General features: G+C 50.0%; 1 protein-coding gene across 1 annotated transcript; it reads right to left on the bottom strand.

Annotated features, from left to right (window-relative positions):
- Positions 1-231: 231 nt before the first annotated feature.
- Positions 232-10,694, bottom strand: LOC309415143 (E3 ubiquitin-protein ligase RBBP6-like; the record flags this gene model as incomplete). The annotated part of the gene is made up of 2 exons (XM_082012586.1): positions 232-335; positions 10,529-10,694. 2 exons carry the CDS (start codon positions 10,692-10,694, stop codon positions 232-234), a joined length of 270 nt encoding a protein of 89 aa, XP_081868712.1.
- Between the last annotated feature and the right edge of the window lie 2,687 nt (positions 10,695-13,381).

The following is a 13,381-nucleotide window of genomic DNA, read 5'->3' as shown; positions in this document are numbered from 1 at the left end:
TAGAATCATTCTTAAAAGTTACCATTGTTGGAGTTTGAACCCCATGTCCCAGCAGGCCGAAAAGCATAAGTTTACTTTGGGACAGGAACAATAAAATCTACCGCATTACAACAAAAAGTAACAGCAGCTTTAACAAGAAAGATACAATCTGAGTGCCTCTGGAAACGAATATCAATTAGAAAAGGTAACACACCCAAACCACTAACACAGAACACAGTGCTTTATGGATACCTACAGAACGTATGTTTTGCTGGTAGCTTTAACTCCTCCGACAGGGATTCTTCTCACAATTACTGACGAGTTCTTAGGAATCAGGGCATTAGCCTCTGTGTATTCTGAAAACAACATAAACACAGAAAAAGACATTAGTCAATTCAAAAGAATGTATATGAATATGTAATTACACAGCACAGCAGAGAGGGAAGCCCTTTGCAGATAGAAAAGCCAGATTTCAGATGTAAGGGTGCATTTTTATCGTCTCAGCACACTAGCAGTACATTCCAAGAAATCTTCAGGTTTGAGAACCAAACGCAAGCTGCACAATCTTTTCCATTTTTTTTGAGAGAGCGTGAATGCCAACAGCAAAATGCTCCCAAAGGTCACTAAAGGAGAGTCTGCTAACGCATGAGGTTCTGTCCTGATCTAGCTTAAGTGGCATTTGCTTCTGTTAGGCTACAAAACCAAGAGATCTTTGGAGAAAAACAAAGCACAGCCAAGTCTCACCTGCGTAAAGCAGATCTAAAGTCGGACAAGCTTGCCCTGCTACAAAACAGGCCCTTAGCTAAAGCATGAAATCTCTGCGCCGTTGCTTTCATAGCTGTTCACTAAAAGCGATTCAGCCACGCTGCTGGTGCTCAAGGCCGATGGAACACAGAAGACAGCCGGCCACCTCTGCCTATGGCTTGCAGCTTAATCCACCAACAACCACACTTCTCAGCTGCTTGGTGCTTTACAATGAAATGGAAACAGAACTGGCAGTGCTAGAACTAGAATGTGGATCACAGAAATTCGGAGGGGGGGGTTGAGCGTGCTTTCACAAGTAGGGCAGAATTAGATCTCTCCTCTTAAGCTAATCATCTGGTCTGAATTAACCAAAGGGACATTGTCCTGGTTTCAGCCAGGATAGAGCTGGTTTTCCTCACAGAAGCTAGTGTGAGACTGTGTTTTGGATTTGGGATGAGGAACTGTTGATAATGTGCTGATGTTTTGGGTTGTTGCTGAGCCGTCAAGGACAGTCCAGCTTCTTGTGCTGGCCTGCCAGCGAGCAGGCTGGGGATGCACGGGGAGCTGGGAGGGGACACAGCCGGGACAGCTGACCCAGACTGGCCAAAGAGATATTCCCTACCATACGACGTCATGCCCAGTACATAAACTGGAGTTGGCCGGGGGGGCGGAAATCGCTGCTCGGGGACGGGCTGTCGATCACGGGGTGGTGAGCAATTGCTGTATTGGGCCTCACTTGTTCTTGTACATTCCTTTGTTGGTATTATCATTATTGTTCCCTTCTTTCTTTCTGTCCTATTAAACCGTGTTTATCTCAACCCACGAGGTTTTTCCTAATTCTCTCCCCCGTCCCGCTGTGGGAGGGAGAGTGAGCGAGCGGCTGCGTGGTGCTTAGTTGCCGGCTGGGGCTAAACCACGACAGTCCTTTTTGGCGCCCAACGTGGGGCCCGAGGCTTGAGATAATAACGGTTGCAGGTCACAATATCAGTTTGATTTGCATCATGCTCTCGTCTTTGCTGTACATGTTAAGGATCGGTGTTGGTTTCTGCGGGCTGCTGTACTCTGCAATGATTAGTAATGTCTCGCCTGTGAATTTTGTTTTTAGAGCAGTGACCTTGAGCTTAATGTGGTATCATCTGAGCTCTGTACTAAAGCCGTTACTGTATTTTGGCTACAGTCTTGTGGAGACGATTAGCAATTATACTTCTGCCTCTGAAAGGTTTTTTATGGAGGAAATGCAGAATGGTACCTTTGATACCCTCTATCATAACATTTCCTCCTTCATCACAATAATTTTTCAGTATTTTGAACACCCTTGGCTGGTTAAAATACCTCTATTGCTACTTCTGGGGAACATGGTTTCAGTTTTGTCTAAGGTTGGCAAGCAATTTAAGAATATCACCCGGAGATCTGCCCCAAGGCTGGATAGTTATGAATGGCAGGGTGTGTGGAACAGCATGGGCAAATGCCTGGGGCGGTGGGCACCTCCGGTGTTTTGGAGCTTCACTCCCGAACAAGTGCAGAATCCTGATAAACTAGCAGAATATCTGGAAGAAGTATGCTGTCAGCCTGGCAGCTCCAAGGAGACACAAATCATTGCCATGTGCTGGGGCCTGGCCCATGCCTACCGAACCCTATTTAACACTGTGCAAAGGGGAGAGGGGCTCTCTGGGTCTGATGGCAATGTGGCAGGCACTGTGACTACTCCAACGTCTGTAGCAGGCACTGTCACTACTCCAACCCCCACGGCGGGCACTGCCACTACTCCAACCCCCACGGCGGGCACTGTAGCTACTCAGACTGTTGCAGCTGAACCAGAGGACCAGCCCATCCCGGTATCAGTTGCCCCTGTACAAAAGAAGAAATCTTGGAAGCGGAAGTCAGCTCGTTTAGTAAGGGAGGAGGAAGATCCTGCTAAGAAGGAGGCAGAGTGCTCTGAAGCAGGGCCATCACAAGCACGGAAGAGGGAAGAGAGCGAGTCATCGCTTGAAGAGGAGGAAGAGGAAGAACTCATAAAAGAGACGGTAACTACCCGATCTCTATCCCTGAGTGAATTGCGAGATATGCGAAAGGATTTCAGCCGTCGTCCAGGTGAGCACATTGTCACCTGGCTGCTCCGATGCTGGGATAATGGGGCCAGTAGCCTGGAATTAGAGGGTAGGGAAGCCAAGCAGCTGGGATCCCTTTCTAGGGAAGGGGGCATTGACAAAGCAATTGGAAAAGGTGCACAAGTCCTCAGCCTCTGGAGACGACTCCTGTCGGGTGTGAAGGAAAGGTATCCCTTCAAGGAAGATGTTCTATGTCACCCAGGCAAGTGGACCACCATGGAGAAAGGTATCCAGTACCTGAGGGAGCTAGCGGTGCTGGAAGTGATTTATGGTGACTTGGACAATGGACAATCATCCAAAGATCCAGATGAAGTCAATTGCACGCAACCTATGTGGCGGAAGTTTGTACGGAGTGCACCATCATCATATGCCAACTCATTAGCAGTAATGGCCTGGAAGGACGGAGAGAGACCAACGGTGGATGAATTGGCTGGCCAACTCCGGCAATACGAAGAAAGTCTCTCTTCCTCCCTACGGGCCTGCGTCTCTGCTATAGAGAAACTGTCCCGAGAGTTCCGGCAATTCAAAGAGGATATGCCCTACCCTCCACCCATACGGACCAGTGTCTCAGCCATTAGGAGTAAGCGCTCTTCTGTTCAAGAGAGAAGATATAGAGGATACACACCACGAGCCACCCTGTGGTTTCAATTGCGTGACTACGGAGAGGACATGAGGAGGTGGGATGGAAAACCTACCTCGACCCTAGAGGCACGAATACGCGAGCTGCAAGGAAAAACAATTACAAAAGGGGGTTCAGGTTCCTCGAGGAAAATCGTCGCTCCACTTTCCAGTGGGCAGCTTCCCAGAAAGAATAGAAGAGCTGATCTCACCTCTGATCCTCTTGAAGGGACTTCTGATTCCTATTTACAAGAAGTGGGTAACGAGTACTATGAGCAGGATTAGAGGGGCCCTGCCTCCAGCCAGGCGGAGGAGAGGGACAACCGAGTTTATTGGACTGTGTGGATTAGATGGCCTGGCACGTCAGACCCACAGGAATATAAGGCTTTAGTGGACACCGGTGCACAATGTACCCTGATGCCATCAAGCCATATAGGGGCAGAACCCATCTGTATTTCTGGAGTGACAGGGGGATCCCAACAGCTGACTGTACTGGAGGCTGAAGTGAGCCTAACTGGGAATGAGTGGCAGAAGCACCCCGTTGTGACTGGCCCGGAGGCTCCGTGCATCCTGGGCATAGACTACCTCAGCAGAGGGTATTTCAAGGATCCAAAAGGGTACCGGTGGGCTTTTGGTATAGCTGCCTTGGAGACGGAAGAAATTAAACAGCTGTCCACCTTGCCTGGTCTCTCAGAGGACCCTTCTGTGGTGGGGTTGCTCAGGGTCAAAGAACAACAGGTGCCGATCGCTACCACAACAGTGCACCGGCGGCAATATCGCACCAACAGAGACTCCCTGATCCCCATCCATGAGCTGATTCGTCGGCTGGAGAGCCAAGGAGTGATCAGCAAGACTCACTCACCCTTCAACAGCCCCATATGGCCAGTGCAAAAGTCTAATGGAGAGTGGAGACTGACAGTAGACTATCGTGGCCTGAATGAAGTCACGCCGCCACTGAGCGCTGCTGTGCCGGACATGCTAGAACTTCAATATGAACTGGAGTCAAAGGCAGCCAAGTGGTACGCCACCATTGATATTGCTAACGCGTTTTTCTCGATCCCTTTGGCAGCAGAGTGCAGGCCACAGTTTGCTTTCACTTGGAGAGGTGTCCAATACACCTGGAATCGACTTCCCCAGGGGTGGAAACACAGCCCTACCATTTGCCATGGGCTGATACAAACTGCACTGGAACAGGGTGAAGCTCCAGAGCATCTGCAATACATTGATGACATCATCGTATGGGGCAACACAGCAGAAGAAGTTTTCGAGAAAGGGAAGAAAATAATTCAAGTCCTTCTGAAAGCTGGTTTTGCTATAAAGCAAAGTAAAGTCAAGGGACCTGCACAAGAGATCCAGTTTTTAGGAATAAAATGGCAAGATGGACGTCGACAGATCCCAACGGATGTGATCAACAAAATAACAGCTATGTCTCCACCAACTAGCAAAAAAGAAACACAAGCATTTCTGGGTGTTGTGGGTTTCTGGAGAATGCATATTCCAAATTACAGTCTGATTGTAAGCCCTCTTTATCAAGTGACCCGGAAGAAGAACGATTTTAAATGGGGCCCTGAGCAACGACAAGCCTTCGAACAAATCAAACAGGAGATAGTTCATGCCGTAGCCCTCGGGCCAGTCCGGGCAGGACAAGATGTTAAAAATGTGCTCTACACGGCAGCCGGGGAGAATGGCCCTACCTGGAGTCTCTGGCAGAAGGCACCAGGAGAGACTCGAGGTCGACCTCTAGGGTTTTGGAGTCGAGGATATAGGGGATCTGAGTCCCGCTATACTCCAACTGAAAAGGAGATATTGGCGGCATATGAAGGAGTTCGAGCTGCCTCAGAAGTGGTTGGTACTGAAGCACAGCTCCTCCTGGCACCCCGACTGCCGGTGCTGGGCTGGATGTTCAAAGGGAGGGTCCCCTCTACACATCATGCGACTGATGCTACGTGGAGTAAGTGGGTCGCGCTTATTACACAGCGGGCTCGAATAGGAAATCTTAATCGCCCGGGAATCTTGGAAGTGATCATGGACTGGCCAGAAGGCAAAGATTTTGGAATATCACCGGAAGAGGAGGTGGCGCGTGCTGAAGAGGCTCCACCATATAATGAACTGCCAGAGAACGAAAGGCAATATGCCCTGTTTACTGATGGGTCCTGTCGTATTGTAGGCAAACATCGAAGGTGGAAAGCTGCTGTATGGAGCCCTATACGACGAGTTGCAGAAGTGGCTGAAGGACAAGGTGAATCAAGTCAGTTTGCGGAGGTGAAAGCCATCCAGCTGGCTTTAGATATTGCTGAACGAGAAAAATGGCCAGTACTCTATCTTTATACTGACTCATGGATGGTAGCAAATGCTCTATGGGGGTGGCTGCAGCAATGGAAGCAGAGCAACTGGCAACGCAGAGGCAAGCCCATCTGGGCTGCTGAATTGTGGCAAGATATTGCTGCCCGACTAGAGAATCTCGTCATAAAAGTACGTCACGTAGATGCTCACGTACCCAAGAGTCGGGCCACCGAAGAACATCAAAACAACCATCAGGTGGATCAGGCTGCTAAGATTGAAGTGGCTCAGGTGGATCTGGACTGGCAACATAAGGGTGAATTATTTATAGCTCGGTGGGCCCATGACACCTCAGGCCATCAGGGAAGAGATGCAACATATAGATGGGCTCGGGATCGAGGGGTGGACCTGACCATGGATGCTATTGCACAGGTTATCCATGAATGTGAAACGTGTGCTGCGATCAAACAAGCCAAGCGGTTAAAGCCTCTCTGGTATGAAGGACGATGGTTGAAATATAAATATGGGGAGGCCTGGCAGATTGACTATATCACACTTCCACAAACTCGCCAAGGCAAGCGCTATGTGCTTACCATGGTGGAAGCAACCACCGGATGGCTGGAAACATACCCTGTGCCCCATGCCACCGCCCGGAACACTATCCTGGGCCTTGAAAAGCAAGTCTTATGGCGACATGGCACCCCCGAAAGAATTGAGTCAGACAATGGGACTCATTTCCGAAACAACCTCATAGACACCTGGGCCAAAGAGCACGGCATTGAGTGGGTGTATCATATCCCCTATCATGCACCAGCTTCCGGAAAAATTGAACGATACAATGGACTGTTAAAGACTACACTGAGAGCAATGGGTGATGGGACATTCAAAAATTGGGATAAACATTTAGCCAAAGCCACCTGGTTAGTCAACACTAGGGGATCTACTAATAGAGCCGGCCCTGCCCAATCAAAACTTCTACGTACTGTAGAAGGGGATAAAGTCCCTGTGGTGCATGTGAGAAACATGCTGGGGAAGACAGTCTGGGTTACTCCTGCATTAGGAAAAGGCAAACCCATTCGTGGGATTGCCTTTGCCCAGGGACCTGGGTGCACTTGGTGGGTAATGCGGAAGGATGGGGAAGTCCGATGTGTACCTCAAGGAGACTTGATTTTGGGTGAAAACAGTCAATGATTTGAATTGTATTATGTTAATTGTTCAGAATGACATTACTACTATGGCTGCTATCTACCATATCAATGGTATTATAGTAAGAATCACCCAGACTGATGAAGAATGAGCTTCACTGAAACCAAGCAACGTGCAGCAGTGATGAAACCAGAACTGGCTTCAGCAGCTTGCGCCCAACAAATCCCTCGAGATCGACATCTTCGACCTGCAGATCATGGACATGGACCGTGCCAGATGACAATCCAACACCACATACCATCTCCCCTGCCCTGAGAGACTGCTATGATGGATGAAGCCCAGAGTCATGGACTGACTGAACTCCATAGACATTTTAAGTGATGGCCCATGGACTAAGAGAGTGATATCTGTGTGTATATATTAAAGGACAGGAAGAGTAATAATGAATAATTGGAATGTATTGAAAAGTATAGGACCTGGGCATGACGTAAATGGTATGGAATAAGGGGTGGATACTGTCCTGGTTTCAGCCAGGATAGAGCTGGTTTTCCTCACAGAAGCTAGTGTGAGACTGTGTTTTGGATTTGGGATGAGGAACTGTTGATAATGTGCTGATGTTTTGGGTTGTTGCTGAGCCGTCAAGGACAGTCCAGCTTCTTGTGCTGGCCTGCCAGCGAGCAGGCTGGGGATGCACGGGGAGCTGGGAGGGGACACAGCCGGGACAGCTGACCCAGACTGGCCAAAGAGATATTCCCTACCATACGACGTCATGCCCAGTACATAAACTGGAGTTGGCCGGGGGGGCGGAAATCGCTGCTCGGGGACGGGCTGTCGATCACGGGGTGGTGAGCAATCGCTGTATTGGGCCTCACTTGTTCTTGTACATTCCTTTGTTGGTATTATCATTATTGTTCCCTTCTTTCTTTCTGTCCTATTAAACCGTGTTTATCTCAACCCACGAGGTTTTTCCTAATTCTCTCCCCCGTCCCGCTGTGGGAGGGAGAGTGAGCGAGCGGCTGCGTGGTGCTTAGTTGCCGGCTGGGGCTAAACCACGACAGACATGAATCCTTTGGATTCCCTTCCTGCACAGCAGAGACAGACTCCAATGAAATTACTGATGAAGACAGCCTTTAAAAGCCAGTCAAAACCAGCATGTGCCCGAAGCTCTCCACGCTTTCATGATCTGCCTACAGTTTTACATGTTAAAAGCCCTCACCTTTGCAGACTGAAACAGAACAATGATCTAAAAACCAAAGATGCTGTCTATCTAGACAAGCTCTGTCAGGGTGGTTTTGCTCAGTGATCACAGACAAAACAGGACTCTCTCACAATTCAGGCTCCATTTTTCAGTAGATTATTCCTACAGGCAGGAACCTCTCATGGACCAAAACATACCTACCACAAGACATTACTTCAGCCATGAAATGAAAATTCTACTTCTATTTCTGGATGACAGAAGGCTTCTTCAGAAAAGTGAGAAAGCATTTAGCCGAAACTAGCTCCTGATCTTCCCCGCCCCGGGAACCGAACAGCAAGCTTCCTCGGGACTTGAGAGTAGTTTCAAACTGTAGGAGAAAGGACTGCTAATAACAAAACCAGAAGCTCTTACACAAGTCACATCCTGAAACCAGCCCCTAGAGCTCTTCTCAAAAGGAAAATCCAACCAGTACACAGCCATCTGTCAAGAAAGGCCTGCGCTGCACTTGTTCATGGAGAAGGAGCTCAAACCGTACTGAGGCCCAGACAAACAACTGGCAGGTCACACCAGCCGCAGTTCTAGAAGCCCAAAGCAGCTGCTTCTGCCTGCAGGACGGAGTCATACAGAGTATCCTTCTGGTACAGATCACAAACCACTGGAGTGACCTTTCAGAGATCTGGGCTAAGCGACAGCGGCTCCACAAAAAGGCAGGAGATTGTAATGCCTGTGCTGAACTGAGGATTGTGGTAGCTCTGCAGAAGGTTACAAGTGGCAGCACCTCCTGTGATATGCTTGTTTACAGTCTGCTTGTTCAGTGCAGAGTGAAGAGAGCTCCAGCCACCCGAGAGCAGACCGATAGCCACAGGAATTCCCCTTAGAAGTCAATCAGCACACTTTGAAAGGCATCAGCTGTAGAGGGACAATAGCTTGGGGAAGTAAAGGCTTTCTTTGCATAGGACACTTGCACATACTTGTATTTGGTACTTGAAGTACCCCACCAGCTTGGTCACCGTGTCAGAGAATTTGCGGAAGGGTGTTTACCTACGGCAGAGAACATTGCTGAGTGAGTTCTGTGAAGGGACATGGTAGCAGTTGGCTTTAATACACTTCTATTTCCTTCACCTCAATTAACTGAATTCATTTTGGTTGATGGCACCTTAATAAATGTGAAGTCAAACAACGTAGACTAAAAAGTTAACTTTCTTTTTCTTCTTTTAATAGGAAAGGAATAAAGCTGGAGCACTATTCCTGAAGTGCCTGGAAATTTTTGTTTGCTTGATTTGAATTTAACAGATGCCAGCTTAGTCTAGCAGCTCTCAGACAAAACTGGCATCTCCCAGCAGGAACCTTTTCCTCCTGGGCAGCAACATCCCCGAGCAGAGACTTGGCAACAAATCTATTTCTGAAAAGTCACACCCCAAGGTCTGTAATCACATTCAAACTTGTCAAGTCAGCAGCTTACCAAACTGAAATACCATACTAAGTACCACGAAACCATTATCATCTCTGAGAATCAAGCACCATTTTTTAGGTTTAAAAGAATTTATGACTCCTCTAAGAACGTTTCTTACGTATAGTCACCATAAATGTTCTGCCGGAAAAGTTCAGTACTGCCCTGATATGGTTCACACGTAGTACCAGGGAAAAAAAACGCTTGGAGACAAATGGTGAAATGATGCTCGATAGCACCTGAACGACAAAGTCTTTGGTGTAGAAAAGAAGCGATATTAACAAGAAATTCCAAGGTGTCATTTAGATACGGAGAACACCCATGGCAGAGATGCCATTAAAGGGTCTGCATAGATGGTAACTCACAGCTACACTCTTGATCCAAAGTGTTGCTAGCGAGCAGTTTCTGCAACAGCCACCAAACCAGTTTTCCAGTGCAGTGGAGTAAAGCAAGGTGATCACAAAACGAAGTCACCAAAGACAATTTATTTCTTCAAAGTAGCCACCTGTTCTATTCCCATCCCTTTCAGCTTTCTCCACCTGATTTCCAAGACATCTGGAGAGGTTATTAATATAAGATATCCTCCCATATTTCCTTATCATTTTACCTAGAAGAATTCCAGGAAAGCAAAAATTTGTAAGCCCTGTACATCACACATCAACCACACATTCTTCTATGCCTGCTCTGTGCCCAAAGCACAGATCTGAAGGTAGTTGTCAGAACAGCAACTACAAAAGAACAGCCCTGAGGCCCCCAACACAAGCCACAGCTACCGAGCGTGGCCGAATCACATTATCGCTTCCCACCCCATGTAAGCCCCCGCGCCGCTTGCCCTACCAGTCCCCCCGCAGGCTGGCAAGATGGGCCTCAGGCTGACTCAGGCTACGTGGGGACGAGCCACAAAGAGCAGAGCGTGGCTCCCGCAGGCCATGGCAATCACAGGGTGGCCTGTGACACTGCCAGCTGGGCAGTCCCCAAGCCCCCATGCCCGCCGCCCCCACGCACCTTCTTTGGTCTGGGCGTTGGTGATCTGCAGGTCACAGCTGGCTGCCTTCAGCTTCTCCCGGCCCATGATCTGGCGCTTGAGGTCGCACAGGGAGATGTGGAGGCCGGTGAAGGTGACCGTGTCATAGCTCAGCTTGGAGGAGAACTTGTAGTGGACGCACGACATGGTCGGGGCCTGCTCCACGACAGCGTCTAGAGCAGCAGACCGAGGGGGCCGGGGCGAGCAGCGTGGGCTGAGCTCACCCCCGCAACAAGTCCGGCCTGCGGCCCTCAGCGACGGGCGGGCGGGCGGACGACAGGGAGAGGCCCCCGCGGCCCCGGCTCGGCCTCTGCTCCCGCTCTCACGCAGCGCTCCCAGGCCCAACCACTCGCTGTGGGCACTCGGGCACCTCTGCCTCAGCGTTCCGTTAGGGGTTTACCGGACGCCAACCGCAGGGGCTGCCCTGATCGCATCACTGCGCATGCCCAACGGAACACTGCACCCCCCCACGCCTCACCTGGCCTGTGGTGTCCCTCCTGTCACACCCCTGGCCAGTCATTGCTCAGTGTCTTGTCACCCCCCAGGCTTGTGGTGACCCTCCTGTCACCCCCCAGGCCTGTCACTGCCTGCTGTTCCTCCTGTCACCCCCAGGCTGTCATCACCCGCTGTCCCCTCCTGGCAGCAGCCAGCCAGGACAAGACAGCCTGGGGAAGATGCAGTGGGCTTTGCCGTGCGGCGCTTGGCTGCCCGTGCCCAGGCCCAGCGAATGGAGGGGACATCTCAGGGTGTCTGAGTGTCTCTTCTTGCATTTACAGGAAGTTCGGTCAAAGAGCCAATGGCCATTGATGGTTATTGCCATAAACCCATCTGCTTGTACTGGTACCGCTTCCACAAAAAGAAGACGACAGGTCATTGTCAGAGGAGACTCCCTTCTGAAGGGCACAGAAGGCCCCATATGCAGACCGGACCCACTTCTTAGGGAAGTCTGCTGCCTCCCTGGGGCCCCAGTTAAAGGTGTGAAGAATAAGCTTCCTACCCTGGTATGGCCTCAGATTATTCTCCATTATTGATTTTTCACATAGGTAGTGACAAAGTTGCAGTAAGAAGTTCAAGGGCAATCAAGAGAGACTTCAGGGCCTTGGCACGACTGGCTAAGGGATCAGGAGCACAGGTAGGTTCTCCTCGGACCTTCCAGTTGCAGGAATGCTGAGGGAAGGAACAGGAAGAGCCAGCAGCTTGAGCCCGGTGACACCGGCAGAATTGGTGGGTTTTTGATCATGAGCTGGTCCACACGACACCAGGCCTGCTGGTGACAGGCGGGGTACATGTGTCTCAAAGGGGGAAAAGGGTCTTTGCTCAGGACTTAGCAGGGCTCAATGAAAGAGCCTTAAACTAGATTCGAAGGGGGAAGGGGATAAAACCAGGCTCACTAGAGATAAGCCTGGGGGCAGCACGCCGATGTTTGAGGGATGGTGCTAGCGAGGTGCTGCAGTCTGCCAGCTCAGTGGAGGTAGCGAGGATGGAGAGCTGTGTGACAGCAAAGACGCAAGGGTTATTGATGTGTTAGAAACCACGGAAGCGCCTGAGAATGGTCACGTAGGAATTAGGGCTTCTCCCCCCAAAAAGGTGGGGGGATCAATAGCCACCTGAAGTGCATCTGCACCAATGCATGCAGCATGGGCAACAAACAGGTGGAGCTGGAAGCCATTGTGCAGCAGGAAAACTATGACAGAGTTGCCATCATGGAATCATGGCGGGATGACTCACACAACTGAGGTGCTGCAACGGACGGCTATAAACCCTTCACAAGGGACAGGCAAGGAAGGAGAGGAGGCAAAGTAGCCCTGTATGTTAGGGAGTGTGTTGACTGTCTAGAGCTTAATGATGGTGACAATGGGCTTGGCTGTTTATGGGTAAAAATCAGGGGGAAGGCCAACAAGGCAGATAGCATGGTGGGAGTCTGCTATAGACCACCCAATCAGGATGAAGAGGCAGATTAAATATTCTATAAGCGGCTAGGAGAAGTCTCACGATCACTAGCCCTTTTTCTCGTGGGAGACTTTACTCACCAGATGTCTGCTGGAAACATCATATAGAGCAGAGAAAACGGTCCAGGATGTTCCTGGAGTGTGTGCAACAGAAGATCCTGACACAGATAGCAAGTGAGCCAACTACGGATGGTGCCCCGCTGGACCTGTTGTTTGTGACCTGAGAAGGACTTGTGGATCATGTGACACTTGGAGGCCACCTTGGGCATAGCAATTGGAAAATGGTAGAGTTTTCGATTCTTGGAAAAGTAAGGAGAGGGATCAGCAGAGCTGCCCCTTTGGACTTCCGGAGGGCATACTGGAGTCACTGTGTTCAGCCAGCTGGGGAGAGGATGGGGAATCCCCCATATGATGCGTCCTGTCTGCCTGGTGGGCATGTCCCAGGGAAGGCAGGGTGCGCTTCCAGGAGTCTCTCGCTCGCTCGCTCTCCCTGATAGCCTCAACCTAGTCACCTCCTCCCGGAGCTCTGTCACTATGTGGAAGAGTTCCTCTCCCTGGGTGCACCTCCCACAGCTGTGCTCACTGCTGCCATCCATGAGCATTGCATCCGTCTGTTGCCTCAGCCAAAGACACTGGGACGGACAGAGCGAGCGAGGGTAGGTCAGTTGAGGTATGAATGACAGTGGCAACACAAAGACTGGAACTAAACAAGAAGCCAAAGCCAAACAAGCTAATGGTCTAATTCAAGAACAGCCCAAGCATCCTGCCTTCCTACTGCCAAAACAGGACGGTGGTTCATGCCTTAAAGGCTACATAGCCCTTTGAGGACCGGGCCTAGACATGAAGACTACAGAGCTAAGCTGTTTTACTGGTTTTTTCCTTTTT

This window comes from Phaethon aethereus, assembly GCF_964289735.1.
Source record: "Phaethon aethereus genome assembly, chromosome: W".
NCBI classification, from domain to species: Eukaryota; Metazoa; Chordata; class Aves; order Phaethontiformes; family Phaethontidae; genus Phaethon; species Phaethon aethereus.
This window is presented reverse-complemented; position numbering and strand designations above follow the sequence as displayed.